Source organism: Perognathus longimembris, chromosome 23 (assembly GCF_023159225.1).
Source record: "Perognathus longimembris pacificus isolate PPM17 chromosome 23, ASM2315922v1, whole genome shotgun sequence".
Taxonomy (NCBI): Eukaryota; Metazoa; Chordata; class Mammalia; order Rodentia; family Heteromyidae; genus Perognathus; species Perognathus longimembris.
Window position 1 is genome coordinate 5,986,708 of NC_063183.1, and position 13,588 is coordinate 6,000,295.

The 13,588-nt window shown below is 57.1% G+C and overlaps 1 protein-coding gene across 4 annotated transcripts; it reads right to left on the reverse strand.

Moving 5' to 3' along the window:
* Positions 1 to 3,165: 3,165 nt before the first annotated feature.
* On the reverse strand, positions 3,166 to 13,232 carry Sh2b1 (SH2B adaptor protein 1). 4 transcript variants are annotated; one of them, XM_048333168.1, is made up of 10 exons: positions 12,846 to 13,232; positions 9,870 to 10,903; positions 9,503 to 9,604; positions 9,187 to 9,278; positions 8,906 to 9,081; positions 5,305 to 5,508; positions 4,919 to 5,130; positions 4,641 to 4,809; positions 4,116 to 4,215; positions 3,166 to 3,940 (listed from the first exon to the last, which is right to left on the reverse strand). In XM_048333168.1, exons 2-10 carry the CDS (start codon positions 10,812 to 10,814, stop codon positions 3,922 to 3,924), a joined length of 2,019 nt encoding a protein of 672 aa, XP_048189125.1. In that variant the 5' UTR covers positions 10,815 to 10,903; positions 12,846 to 13,232; the 3' UTR covers positions 3,166 to 3,921. The 4 variants fall into 4 exon arrangements, with proteins under 4 accessions (XP_048189125.1, XP_048189123.1, XP_048189124.1 ...); XM_048333166.1 differs by having other exon boundaries at positions 4,588 to 4,809; XM_048333167.1 differs by lacking the exon at positions 12,846 to 13,232 and adding an exon at positions 12,561 to 12,813 and having other exon boundaries at positions 4,588 to 4,809.
* Positions 13,233 to 13,588: the final 356 nt, after the last annotated feature.

Consider the following 13,588-nt stretch of genomic DNA (forward strand, 5'->3'; position numbering starts at 1 on the left):
AAGGGGTACCACCAGCAAGGGTTAGGGGTCTAAAGGACTGAACTCATAGACAGCGTCTTGTGCCTGTCTTGGGGGAGGGACAGCCTCCTGGGTGAGCTGAGGACGAGGTGTTCTTCCCCTCCCCTTTTTCACAGTTTCCACAAAGCCCTTCCCTGACGCAGAGTCCTGATGTGACCTGGGGGATGGGGTGCTCAGACAATGGGGTCACATCCACAGGCACCCACATCTCAGGCCCCAGCTGGCCCCTCTCCAGCAGCACCTGGAGGGAGGGACAGGGCCACTGTCCTACAGCAGCAAGCGTGCCCAAACATGGAGAGGGCGGCAGGCGGCAGCTTCAGGGGAGTCGGAGTTGTGCGGCACAGGGACAGGCTTTGCAGCATGCTGCGCCTGCCAACAGGGCCCTTGGAGGTTATTCATGTCTCTCTCCTCTGATGTCCCAGAAGGACAGACCAAAGCCAGACATGGGGCCCACGGCCAGCCAAGAGCTGCAGAAGGCTCGCCATCGGGGTACCTGGCTGGATGGCGAGGTGGGTGCCAGGCACTATCCTGGACTTCTTCCTTGTGGGATCTCACGCCAAGCATTGAAGGTGTTCCTCCTGCCTGCGATCAGAGGAGAACTCTACTTTTGAAGGACAGGAGAACAGAACCTGGCCCACTCCTGAGCAGGTGGAAACTCTAAAGAAACACTTCAAGGGAATTGCCTCCTGGGCTCCTCCTCCAGCTGAGCCATGCCAGTCTGGGGAATGGCTAGGGGATCCTCATGCCCACCCCTTGCCCCCATCTCTGGAAGGCAGGTCCCCAAAGGCTGGCAGGGTTGGGGAGAGGGGGAGAATCAGGGCACCAGTTGCTGCTAGATTAGGAGGGGATCAGGCCTGCCTACCCCAGGGCACCAGAGCCAGCACTGGCTATCTCCCTTTGAGAACACAGCACCCAGGTCTCCAAGTCTCATCCCCCTGCCCCTCTCCCCACACAGGGCCAATTCTATCCCCAGTCTTTCGAGGCCAAGGTTTGGGGAGCCCCAGGGATGAGACAGAACAGGAAGAGCCAGCAGGCTTCCCCGGGCCAGCCCCTAGCCTGGGTGGCCCGGGTGCCCAGCTGTCTCCTGTCTATCTCCCCGCAGGACACAAGGCCCAGAATAGCAAGGTCATGAGCATGGGTCGGGCCTCCTGGAGGTGAGGCAGAGGCCGAGGGGCACCTGGGGATGTGGGGGGCAATGAGACAGACAGCAAGAGGAAGGGGGTGGGAGGGCTGAGCGCAGGAGGGTGGGAGTCTTGAGACTTTGCCCCTCTGGGGAGCCAGAGCACCCTCTGTTGGAGGAGGACATAGCTACAACTCAGGAAGACACCTAGAGAGCCAAGAGCCTGGGTTCAAAATGGGGCACAGCAAAGGAAGGTACAGCAGCTCAGGGAAGGGAGGGGAGCTCTGGGCTGGAGCAGATGTGGAAGCCCAGCCAGGTGGCCATTCTTCAGACTTGCAAGGGAAACCCCTCACCTGAATGTTTATGCAAACTCAAAAGGAGCCATTACCCAGGCCACAGAAATGGGCTGCGATGCAACTTCACATTGACAGAGGATACCAAGGCCCAGAGTGGCTATGCCTTGCCCATGGAGGTTAAGGGGCAAAGCCAGGCCTGGAAGCCAGTGTGCTGCCATGTGATCTCTAACTTGGCTCTGACAAAAAGGGCAGCCTGCCTGCTCCTGGGCCCCTCTGCAGCCAGACTGACTGTCACATGAAATCTCCCCCAGCACAGATGCTCAGTCCCCATCCCACCCTCTCTCCCTACTTTTGTTCTAGGGTAGGAAACTTAAAAATTCGGTGCAGCTGGCTGTTAGTGGCTCAAGCCTGTAATCTTAGCCAGTCAGGAAGCAGAGATCTGGAGGACTGGAGTTCAAAGCCAGCCCAGGCAGAAGTTTGCTAGATTTCATCTCTGAAGTAACCAGAAGAAAGCAGAGCTGGAAGTATGGCTCAAGTTGTAGAGTGCCAGCCTAGCAAGTGTGATGTGCCAAGTTCAAACCTCAGTACTTCCCCTCCCCCCCAAAAAGTCAACACAGGAGGGGCGTTCAGTGACCACCAATGCTGTTACCCACTGTCCCATCCCACCTGAGGCGGGAAACCTTTTTGCTACCAAGGGCCATTGGATTTTTATAACATCATTCTGATGCCACACTAAATTATCAGTACGGGCAGACGGCTATGGGCAGCTGAAAGGAAGCACTTGTGTCATTCTCATCATGTACCAAATGATGTCAAGGGCCTTAAAAAAAATGGCCTGGAGCTGGGAATGTGGCTTAGCGGCAGAGTGCTTGCTTAGCATGCATGAAGCCCTGGGTTCGATTTCTCAGTATCACATAAACAGAAAAAGCCAGAAGTGGCGCTGTGGCTCAAATGGTAAGAGTGCTAACTTTAGGCAAAAGAAGAAGCTCAGGGACAGTGCCCAGGCCCTGAGTTCAAGCCCAGGACAAAAGAAAAAAAAAAAAAAAAGCCTGTAGCCAGGCTTTTGTGGCTCATGCCTGTAATCCTAGCTACTAAGAAGGCTGAGATCTAAGGATTAAGGTTCAAAGCCAGGCCCAGACTGAAAGTCCATGAGCCTCTTATCTCTAATAAACTACTCAGAAAAGGCCGAAAGTGGCACTGTGGCTCAAATGGTAGAGCGAAAGACGCTCAGGGACATGGCCCAATCCTTGAATTCAAGCACCAGGATGGGGATGGGGGTAGTGGGGGAGACCTATAACTGGGAACTGGAAGCTCATGCCTGAAATACTAGTTACTCAGTAGGCTGAGATCTGAGGATCGTGGTTTGGAGCCAGCCCTGGACAAAAATCTAAGAGACTCATCTCCAATTAACCACAAAAGGCCAGACATGGAGCTATAGTTGTAGAGTACTAGCTTTGAGCAAAACAGCTCAGCAACAGCACCTGGGCCCCAAGTTCAAGCCTTAGTACTGACACATGTGTGTGCCTGCATGCACAGACACAATCACACAAATGGCCTGTGGGCCATACATGCATTCAAGAGAATGTGCTAGAAACCCCAAGAGGTACTGCTGAGCTCTGCACACCAGCCAGCCTGTGGAGCTCTCTGGCCTCTCAGCTCTGGAGCTCAGATCCTAGGATGGGCGAGTGGCCCTCCTGACCTGTCCCAGGCCCCACTGCAAAGACTAGCCACCACGATGGAACTGAGATAACCCTTTTATTTATGCTGCTCTGTTTTGTTTAAAACAATAATGACAATCTTAATACAACTGACAGCCCTTCCCCCTCACCCTTGCTTGGGCTGGGGGGTGGTTAGTGGGGAAATGGCCCCCAGGGATGGGACTGAGCATAGGAGCCCCACAGGGAGGTAATGGAGCCCGAGTCCCCAGTGGGGAAGGGGCCCCTGTAGTGTACAAACTGGGGAGTTAGCAGGGCTCTCGAATGGCTGCTCGTACCAACATATATGCCCTTGGCTGACAAGGGTCAGGAAGCATGTGGGGAGGGGAGTCCCACTCTCCTCTATGTCCCCACCCAGCCTAGTCTCTCCACCAAAGGCTGGGGAGCAAGGAGAGTGGAGGGTGGGTGGGCGGCTCACACGAAGGAGTACTGGTTATTAATGGCTCTGGGATGGCCCCCTTCTTCTCTGTTGCCCCCTAGTGGTAACTGCTGGAGCTGCACTATCAGGGTCACAGCCGTGTCCCCACCGGAGCCAGCACCACCCTGGGACTGGGCTCCAGGTGCTACGGCCTCTTCCAATTCCACCATGGGGACCAGCTCAGCCAGGGGGACCAGCTCTTCCTGGCCCCCTCCACTGCCCGCTTTCTCTTTCTCTTGCTTCTCTTTGGCTGCTGTGGCTGCTGCTGCCGCCACTTCTGGCGCCCCCGCCGCCTCTTCTGCCCCAGGATGTGGGGGATCTGTCCATGGAGGGGGTTCAGGGGCCTGGGGTGGGTCATGGGAGGTGCTCGGTTCTGGATAGGAATGGGGAGAAGACACTGATTGTGGAGGGAGGTGAGCTCTGGCAGCAGCCTCCCCTTTGCTCCTCCCCCAGGAGCCATGTGCTATCTCCCCCACACCCCATCTCCTGAGCACCCCCCTCCATGAAAGATGGAGCATGGGCGGCGGTGAGAGGAGGACCACACTTACACACAGTCACTCGCTCCGAAGGGCAGGAGGGTGGAGGAGGCCTCGGGGTAGCATCGATCTCCCTCGCACACCCCTGCATGGCTCCCGGCCTGCTCCCGGCCTGGGGGAGGGGTAACGTGGGGACAGATGGGACGTTGGGGTGGGGGAAAGGGAGAGATCAGACAGGGACAGTAGACGTCAAGGGAGGAGGGAGAGGGGGATCACCAAGCATCCCCCACAAGGGCAGGCCCAAAGCGAGGTCACAGTGACGAGGGCAAAGACAGGGCTGGGAGGATGAATCCAGGAGACAGACAATGATGGCACGGAGGAGCCAATGGAATGGGAATGCACCACCCCGTCCTGCACTGCTCCTAGCTCTGGAGGAGCCTCTGCCTGCCTACTGCTGCCAGCCTTGCCCCTTGCCTAGGATCTCCACTGCCCCGCTCCCTAACGGCCTGGCCTCCATCCCCGCCCGCCTTCCTGGCACACACACCTCACTTGCTGGGTGCGCGGGCACCTCCTCCCCGGCAGACCTGCTCTGCTCACCCTGCTGCCGCTGGGAGGGCACATAGCTGACAAGGACCACGTCGCTGGAGCCTCCAGACTCAAGAGGGATGGGGTGCACTCGGAAGTGCTCCAGCATATCAAAAATGGACTGGAACCACAGGTGCTGGACCCGGCACTGGCCCTCCTCGTTGAGTGACAGGCGCAAGTGCTGAGGGCACGAGGACAAAGTGAGGTGGAGGCCCACGTCCCAGCCAGCTCCAGCTCCAGCCCCTCCGCCCCATGGGTCGCACACTCCGGAGCCCCTCGTGGCCACTCACCTTGGCCTTGCCCTGGAAGTTGAAAGTGAGGACGTACTCTCCCCGTCTTGTCTCGCTCTGACGTACCAGGAAGACACCATGGGAGCTGGCACCACCTTCCAGCACTAACTGGGCCGCCTTCAGTCGAGAGAGCATCCCGTGGAACCAAGGGTACCCTGAGAGGGGCTGGTCCCCCTCACCCACCTCCGGCTCCCCCTGGAACAGGAATGACCCTTCAGGAGAAAGAGAGGGAGGAAAAATTGGGGTGTCAGGGAGGCCCTGCTCTTTCTTGGTCCCTTGGCCCCTCTGTGACCCCTCCTCCCAGCTCAGCTCTGCCCGACTCCCCAAACAGGAGCCTCAGGAAGGCAGGCGGCAGCCCTGGTAAGACTCACATTACCCTCTGGTACCTGTGGCTGCTTCTGGAGTGTCCAGGGGAGGGTAGGGGGCTGAGAGAGGATGAGCTGTCCCTGCTGGGGGGCCCTCCTCAATGGGCATGCGAGGGGGCAACTCTGGGGGAAGCAGTTCCATGGAGTCAAAATGGGAGGCGGCAATGGAGGCAGAACTGGGTGAGATGGATGCAGAGGGCCGGTCTGAGAGGCCCCCATACGCCCCTAGAAGGAAAGGGAGGAAGGCAAAGTTGAGAGCTCCACAAGGTCCACTTCTGGAGGCCTGGTCCTGGTCTATATCTCCATGGGCAGTCCACTTGGGTGGCCAACCACCGGACAGCTCCACAGGTAGCGACCCCTGACCGTCTGGACCAGTGACCTGGAACTTACACTTGGTGCACTGCTGAGGGACTATGGCTATTAGAAGCCAAATGTCCCTAGGTCTTTTCTGAATCGTCAGCTAAAAGACTGTTTTTTGGGTTGTTTTTCTGCCAGTCCTGGGCCTTGAACTCAGGGCCTGAGCACTATCCCTGGCTTCTTTTTGCTCAAGGCTAGCACTCGGCCACTTGAGCCACAGTGTCTCTTCTGGCCGTTTTCTATATATATGAGGAATCAAACCCAGGGCTTCATGCATGCGAGACAAGCACTCTTGCCACCAGGCCATATCCCCAGCCCCTGAAAGACTGTTACACGAAGTTAAAATGTTTTCACATTAGAGGAGCCCTTTGGGACTGCAGGTGTGGCTCAAGTGATAAAGTGCCTGCCTATGGAGCGTGAGGCCCTGAGTTCAAACTCCAGTACCACCAAACAACAACAAAGGGTCCTTTGCCGGGCTTACAGGACGAAACTTACAGAACTCCTAACACTAACAGGCATCAAATAATTTCCATCTGGGGGCTGGGAATGTTGCCTAGTGGTAGAGTGCTTGCCTAGCACGCATGAAGCCCTGGGCTCAATTCCTCAGCACCACATATACAGAAAAAGCCAGAAGGGGCGTTGTGGCTCAAGAGGTAGAGTGCTAGCCTTGAGCAAAAAGAAGACAGGGACAGTACCCAGGCCCTGAGTTCAAGCCCCAGGACTGGGGAAAAAAACAAATTCCATCTGCCAGGTGATACACACCTGTAATCCCAGAACTCAGGAGGCTAAAGTAGGAAGATGGAAAATTCAAGGGCAGCCTAGGCAGGAGTCTCAGAAACACTATAAAAGGCTTCTGAATGGTGGCTCACACCTACAATCCTATCAATTTGGAATGTAGAGGTGGGAGGATAGTGGTCCAAGGCCAAACGAGGTAAAAGTTAGCAAGAATATCTCTCAAAACCCAGTGTGGCTGGGCGAGGTGACTCATGCCTGTCATCCTAGCTACTCAGCAGGCTGAGATCTGAGGATCAGTTTCAAGCCAGCCAGGGCAGAAAAGTTCATGAGGCTCTTATCTCAAATTAACCACCAGAAAAACAGAAGTGGAACTGTGGCTCAAAGTGGTAGAGTGCTAGGCTTGAGCTAAAGCGCTCAAAGACAGCACCCAGGCCCTGAGTTCAAGCCCTACAACTGACCAAAAAAAAAAAAAGTGTTACGGTACACATTTGTAATCCTAACTACTCTAGAGACAGAGGTAGGAGGCTTATGGTCTAAGGCCAACTCAGGCAAAAGTAAAAGATTCTATCTGAAAAACAACCTAAAGTAAAAAAGGTTGGGAGGCCAGGCACCAGTGGCTCACACCTTCAATCCTAGTTATTCAGGATGTTGAGATCAGAGGAATTGTGTTTCGAAGCCAAGTGTAAAGCCAGCCTCGGCAATAAAGGCCATGAGACTATCTCCAAATAACTACCAAAGAACCAGAAGTGGAGCTGTGGCTCAAGTGGTAGAGCGCTAACCTCAAACAAAAGCACTCAGGGACAATGCCCAGACCCTGAAGTCAAGCCCCAGAATAGCTCAAGTAGTAGAGTACCTACCAAGCAAGTACCAGGCCCTGAGTTCAAACTGCAGTACTGTGAAAACAACAACAACAAAATATTCCTCTTCTATTACTTCCTCTACTAAACCAACTTGAACTTGACCTTGACCTTCATTGAACCCATGTGTTCTGTGTGTGTGTGGGTGCAGGTCCTAGGGCTTGAACTCAGGGCCTGGATGCTGTCCCTGAGATTTTTTGCTCAAGGGTAGTGCTCTATCACTTGAGCTACAGCTCCACTTCCTCCTTTTTGGTGGTTAATAGGAAATAAGGGTCTTTCCTGCTTGGCTTCCAGTGTGGCTAGGATGACAGGCAGGAGCCACCTGTGCCCAGCTCCCATGGGGTCTTTCCTCAAGCCCATTTCATCTGTGATACCAGCTTTCCAAGCGTCCTGGCTCTCTCCCCTGCCAAGTCTCCATGCCAGCCTTCACCTCCTCCCCAGCCATGGTCTCTCACCTACTCTAGGCAGCAGTCCCTCTATTCCACCTGCCCTGTTCTCTTCCTCTTGAGGCCCCAAGGTGCTTGCCTGGGAGGATATAGCACAGACTCTTAGTTTTAGAAATTTAACCTTACTAACCTCACTAGTCTAAGCCCACAAAGGACAAGAAGCTCATCTCAGACATCTGACTCTTCTGGAGCGTCCAGAGGACGGGAGCGGAGGGGCACCAAAAAAGGACCAGCCATGTACAAGGACTGCCTGAGTGCTAAGGAGCAGGCCTGGGCCTACACAAATGTCTACTACCGTGCCAAGAGATAAAAGCATGTGCGGAAGGGGCTCAGGAACCAGGCTGGTGTAGCCCATCTTTGCCACTGACTACCATGTGACCTCAGAAAAGCTTCTTCCCTGGGGCTGGGGATATAGCCTAGTGGCAAGAGTGCCTGCCTCGGATACACGAGGCCCTAGGTTCGATTCCCCAGCACCACATATACAGAAAACGGCCAGAAGCGGCGCTGTGGCTCAAGTGGCAGAGTGCTAGCCTTGAGCGGGAAGAAGCCAGGGACAGTGCTCAGGCCCTGAGTCCAAGGCCCAGGACTGGCCAAAAAAAAAAAAAAAAAAAAAGAAAAGCTTCTTCCCCATTCAGGGAGCCAACACTACCGGATCTAATAATCTGGAAGGTCCACTCTAGCTCCAAGAGTCTATGGTTTCTTTGTTCCTTCCCTTAGTACGGGCATGGCTGTTTAGGCATTGTGAAGCTGAACCTGAAAACAAGGGTCAGGAGAAAGGGAAAGGGTAGAGTAGAAGCCAAATCAAGAAAGGTGAATTAGGATAAAGGTGAATTAGGCACAAGTGGTAGATAGGTGAATTATCTCTTTATGTGTATATGAGTATTTGGTCAGGCCAAGCAGTAGAGAGGCAGAGTAAGAACAACAGTGTTCGAGAAGCTTGGATAGGAGAAACCATTACTTGCAGCAGCATGGTAGCCTGCAGGAGACTTATGGAAGAAGTGCCAGGCTGGGCATAGAAGGTTGCATAGGAGTTTGCTTGGGGCCTGCGTGAGCTGGTGATGGTTCTGTGGCCCAAAAGTGCTTGGCATGTTTGAGGAGAAAAGATGAGGAAGGTGGGGCAGTTAGGACACAGGAACAGGGTGCTTAGTAGGGTCTACAGAGAGGGCATGGACAGAAGCCTTGCCCAACAGGCTCTGAGACCTCTGGGTCTTCCAGGTGCCACCTTACCCTGAGACAGGCGCTCGTTGCTTTCGCTGGGTCCCAGCAGCAGGTCCTGGCTAGGCAGACTCTCTGAGTGATTCAGGCAGGGCAGTTCCAAGTTCTCTGTGTTCTCCCTTGTGAGGAAGGAGGCCCCCGGGGCCAGAGGAAGGGTCATGGGACGTGGGCTGGTAGCAGGGCAGGGTCTGGAGAGATAGGGAAAATGGTGCTGGAGAGAGCACCAGAAAAGTGGTACAAGGGTGCTCCCCACTCCCACCCAGACCCATCAGTGACCAAGGCAGGCTCCTCACCCTGGGCTCAGGCACTCCTGGATGTCAGACACCCAGGCCTTCACGTGGAGAGCATCAGTCGTCTCTAGGATATACTCTGAGGGGCCTTCCACCTACAAGACCCAGAGGAGGGTGGGCCTCAGCCGGGGCAAAGGACAGGGAGGAGTCCCACAGACCCCATCTACTGCTAAGAAAAATTACATCATCTCCTTTCTCTAGCCCCCTTCCAGAAAACCCAAAGCCACAATCTCCAGCCATGGATGTGTGTTGACCATGTGCCAAGAGCTTCCTCCCTGGCCTGAGCACTCCCTGGGGACAGGGGCTCCGAGCTCCTAACCTTCACCACAAACGTGTTCTCCCTGTCAGGCATCTCCAGGGCTGTGGTTGTTCGGACATCGGTGATGGTCGAGCAGGGAATGCTGAGTCGGGGCCGCGACGCCTGGGTGGGAGAAACAAGAGCAAGTTTGTTGGTATGCTGAGGTCATCTCTCCCTTCCCTCCACACATTCATTGTCCCTTCTAGGACTCAGGGGAGTCGGAGACCACTATCTGGTGCTGCCCCACGGAGCAGTGGCTAGCTCAGAGGGTCAGCAAAGCTATGTTCTCCCTTGTGAAGAGGGAAAGCTTTGTTCCTGGCTGATGAACACTCTGGTTGGTCCTGTCCATGGCTCAGTCACACAGACCCCCCACCCACCCGGGGCTCACCTTGGGTGGTACAAAGAACTCCAGGCGACTTCCTCCTCCTCCTTCTCCTTCACTCCGAAGCAGTAAGCGACACTTCTGCCACTGAGGCTGCCCTCCTCCTCCTCCTGAGGTAGGCCCAGATGCCCCTCCACCCCGCCCCACTCCAGCAGGGTCAGGAGCAGCCTCTTCAGCCCCCATGAAACTCAAGAGCTCTTCCCTCTGCACCATCCCGGCTCCGTCCTTCAAGGCTGCCCCTCCTCGACTGAGTCTCAGCTTCTCAAAACGGTGAGTCCATCTCTCCCCAGGGGACGTGCCATCACTAACCAGTCCCCTGCCAATGTTCCCAGCCCCGCCAGAGGAGTTGGAGTTGCTGTTTCCACCCAGGACTGGGGTGCCGGAAGAGGTCTCCAGGGGCCCAGCTGGGGAAGGAGGCTCCACTGTCCCCCGCCACTGTAAGATGCCTCGGACCGAGCCTCGAACCGAGCGACCCACAGAGCGGAGGGAGAAGCGTTTCTTAAGCTTGGGCTTGGAGGAGGTTGAAGAAGAAGAAGAGACCGAGGAAGGGAGGGGGCCGGCCAGGTCCTCAGATGATCGAGAAGGGCCCAGCACAGCCAGGGGCCCACCCACCCTGCAGCTCTCAAGGGACAGGTCGTTGGGTGGTGGGCTTTCCAGGCCAGGGCTCAGGGGGGCCAGGACAGGCGGTGAGAGGGAGCCAGAGGCCCGGGCCACCTCCGCTTCAAAGTGCTGCAGGAAGAGCTCGGCGAATCGGCGGGAGAAGGCAGCCTCTGCACCGGGCCCCGCATACTGTGGGTGGGAGGCCAGGTAGAGGCGGAAACGCCGGGCAAAATCCAGGGCAGCAGCCCGAGCATGGGACTCACAGAACTCCCGCCAACTTGGGGGAGGGGGTGGAGGCAGAGGGGGTGGGGAGGGGGAGGCCCCATCCTCAGGGGAAGGGGCACCATTCATGATGGGCCCCAGGAGGAGGAGAGGGAGAGCCTGTGGGGAAGGGCAGCAAAGAGGGAAGTGGCCAGAAGACACAGGGTGAGCGGCAGCAGCTGCAGGAGGAAGAAGAGGCACATACACAGAGTCACTGCAGAGGTGGGACGGGGTGTCCCACCCCACACCAGAGACCCCTAATGCGGTTCCTACTGCCCAGAGGACGATGGGGGAGAAAACCCAAATGCCTCTCCCTCTTCCAGATCCGCACACCCCATGCACCCTAAGGTTGCCCCACAGGATTGCTCCTGCTGCCTTTGCAACCACTCTCACAGACAAGCAATCCAGGAGCAAGGGAAGTGGGCAGTACCTTCCCTCACAGAGAACTCCAGGTCACCACTGCCCTTCTCCAAAACAGATCCTCCACTACCTGTCACACACTTCCCATGTGCCATCCCAGAGGCTTCCATAACCATCTTACCTTTCCCTGGGAGAAGACGTCATAAGCTCTAATAGGAGAAAAACCAAAGCTCACACAAGCTTCACAACACCGGGTCCAGTCTGCTACGCTTTCTAGTACCCAATCTCCATCCCCAGGGCTTGAGAGAACCCAATTCACTATACCAGCTCACCAGGGACTGGTGGGATATGAGGATCACCAAGCTTACATAGACCCTGCCTCATGTACCCTAAGTCCAACTCTGAGGTGAGAGTTTGTTCATTCAAGACATGGATGGGTGGATCAAAGCAGCTGTCAATATGGAAGCTCAACCCATCACCTAAGCACTTGAGTAAAGGAGATTTGGAGTGGGTACAGATGGGTTGGGGGAAGGCTTTAGGCTGAGGCCTAGGGGCAGCAGCACCAAAAAAAAGGAAGATGGGGGGGGGGGGGAAGGCAAGTCTTTGCTGACCACAGCATAAATTCTGTTATCACAGGGCAGGATCTGGGGCCCTAGGATTGCTGATACTTTTTGATGCCCAGGGAATGTACCCAAAAGGCTGGTTTAGTGATGCCCAAGGCCATGGTTTTTGGAGTTAGACTTGGGATGAACCCCAGCTCAGCCACCTGTTAGCTGTGTGACCTGAATAAATTACACATCCTCTCTCAGAACCAGCTTTCCTGCCTCTTGAAACTGAGCTAACGATCCCTTCTGTGTACAGTCATCGGGAGAAATGAAATAAAATGGAATGGAACATCAGTGCTTGACACAAAGCAACCAGGAGAAATAACTGCCATTATTACTCTCTTTATGGGGGAGGAAAGGACTAGAGTGCTAACTTTCTAAAAAAGAGAAAAGACATAAAGAAAGCAGCTTCCCCAAATGTCACAACTAGCAAGTAGCAGAGCTGGGTGTAGAATTTACAACCCGAGGCTCCGCCATGCCACACTGGAAGGTGTGACAGCCCTGGGGACGCTCCCCCACACCATTAGCAGCCTCCACCCCCTGCTCAAAGCCGCGTCCCCTCCCCGCCTCCTTGGCCAGGACCCTACACGCTCAGATGGCCCCAGCCCTGAGGACAACTCCAAAGCAACGACAAGCAGCCAGGAGATGCGGGAGTCATGGTACACCAGGGGGAATGGAGCCAAGAGGTGCAGACACTGCTGAGATGTTCCCAGCCAGAGGCCACCTCGGCCCGCGCAGGCCCACCCATCCCCCCTGGACCACCAGCAGACCCGATCCCCTTCCCACCCGCTGACACCGCGGCTTCCGGGCCGCGGACTCCGTTTCCCCCATGCCAAGCAAGACTCCAAACAGCATTTCCCGTTGCACCTGCCTCAGGGCTCAGTTATGACATTTCCCGAAGGGCGGGTGGTGGAGGGTGCAGGCTCTGCTCCCGGCTGGGACCCTCCAGGCCTCGTGGTCAGTCCACGCCGGCCCGGCCGCGCTCGCGGGCCGCCCCCCACGCCCCTTCCCGGGGCCCTCTGTGCCGCACTCCCCGGGCGCCCTCCGGCCCCGGGCCCCCACGCCCACTCCTCCCAGGGGCTCCTGTCGGGCGCCGGGGGTCGGGTCGCGGAGGGGAAGAGGCACTGGGAGAGGGGGGTTCCGGTTCCGGTCCCACCTGCATCTCGGTCCCCGCGGTTAGCTCCGGAGGCGGCGGCGGCGGCGGCGGCGGCGGCGGCTCCCGCTCCCTGAGCCCCCCGCCCCTCGGCGACGAGCGCCCAGCCCGGCTCTGCGCATGCGCCGGGACCCCCCCTCTTTTTTGCCTCGGGTCGGAGGAAGCGACCATAGAGAGGATGGGTGAGAGGGAAGGGCGCCTTCGGAGGCACTTCCGCTCCCTCCCGCTCCGCGCCGGCCCTTCGCGAACGGAGACGCGGGGCAGCCCAGCGGAGCTCCGGTGACCTCCGCTCTGGCGACTAAGGAGGACCGCTGAGGCGGTGTGGGAAGGCCCCGCCCCCGCGGAGGGACTGGGGACCGGGAGACCGGGCCACCCTGGAGAAGGGGATCGAGTCCCGAGCCCCAGCGGAGGGCTAGAGCGGCCGCCGCGCGCCCGCGCCGGGGACCAGCGAGAGGACCACGGCGCTCCCGCGGCGGTCGCGGCCTAGAGCGCCGGGCGACGCGGACCCGGGCGTCGGGCCGGAGGAGTGGGTGACCTTGGGGAGGCCCTGCGAGCAGATGGAGCCTGGCGACCTTGGCTGCTCGGAGGAGGGGGACTGGCAGCCGTTGGGGAAGCTGGAATAGTAAGGTCGGGCTCGGACGTGCTTGTGAACGCTCCCGGAGCTCAACAGAGGCGTCCGGCCGGGCGCCCGTGGCGGGGTCATCCTCGCTCCTCAGGAGGCCGAGATGTGAGGATCGCGGGTCAAA

Excerpts from the sequence above, each read along its gene's own strand:
- Sh2b1 (XM_048333169.1), bottom strand. The coding sequence starts at position 10,814 with ATGAATGGTGCCCCTTCCCCTGAGGATGGGGCCTCCCCCTCCCCACCC. Across the intron at positions 9,605-9,869 it reads AGTTCTTTGTACCACCCAAG|GCGTCGCGGCCCCGACTCAG; the intron begins GTGAGCCCCGGG and ends TCTCCCACCCAG. Across the intron at positions 9,082-9,186 it reads CAGGAGTGCCTGAGCCCAGG|ACCCTGCCCTGCTACCAGCC; the intron begins GTGAGGAGCCTG and ends CTATCTCTCCAG.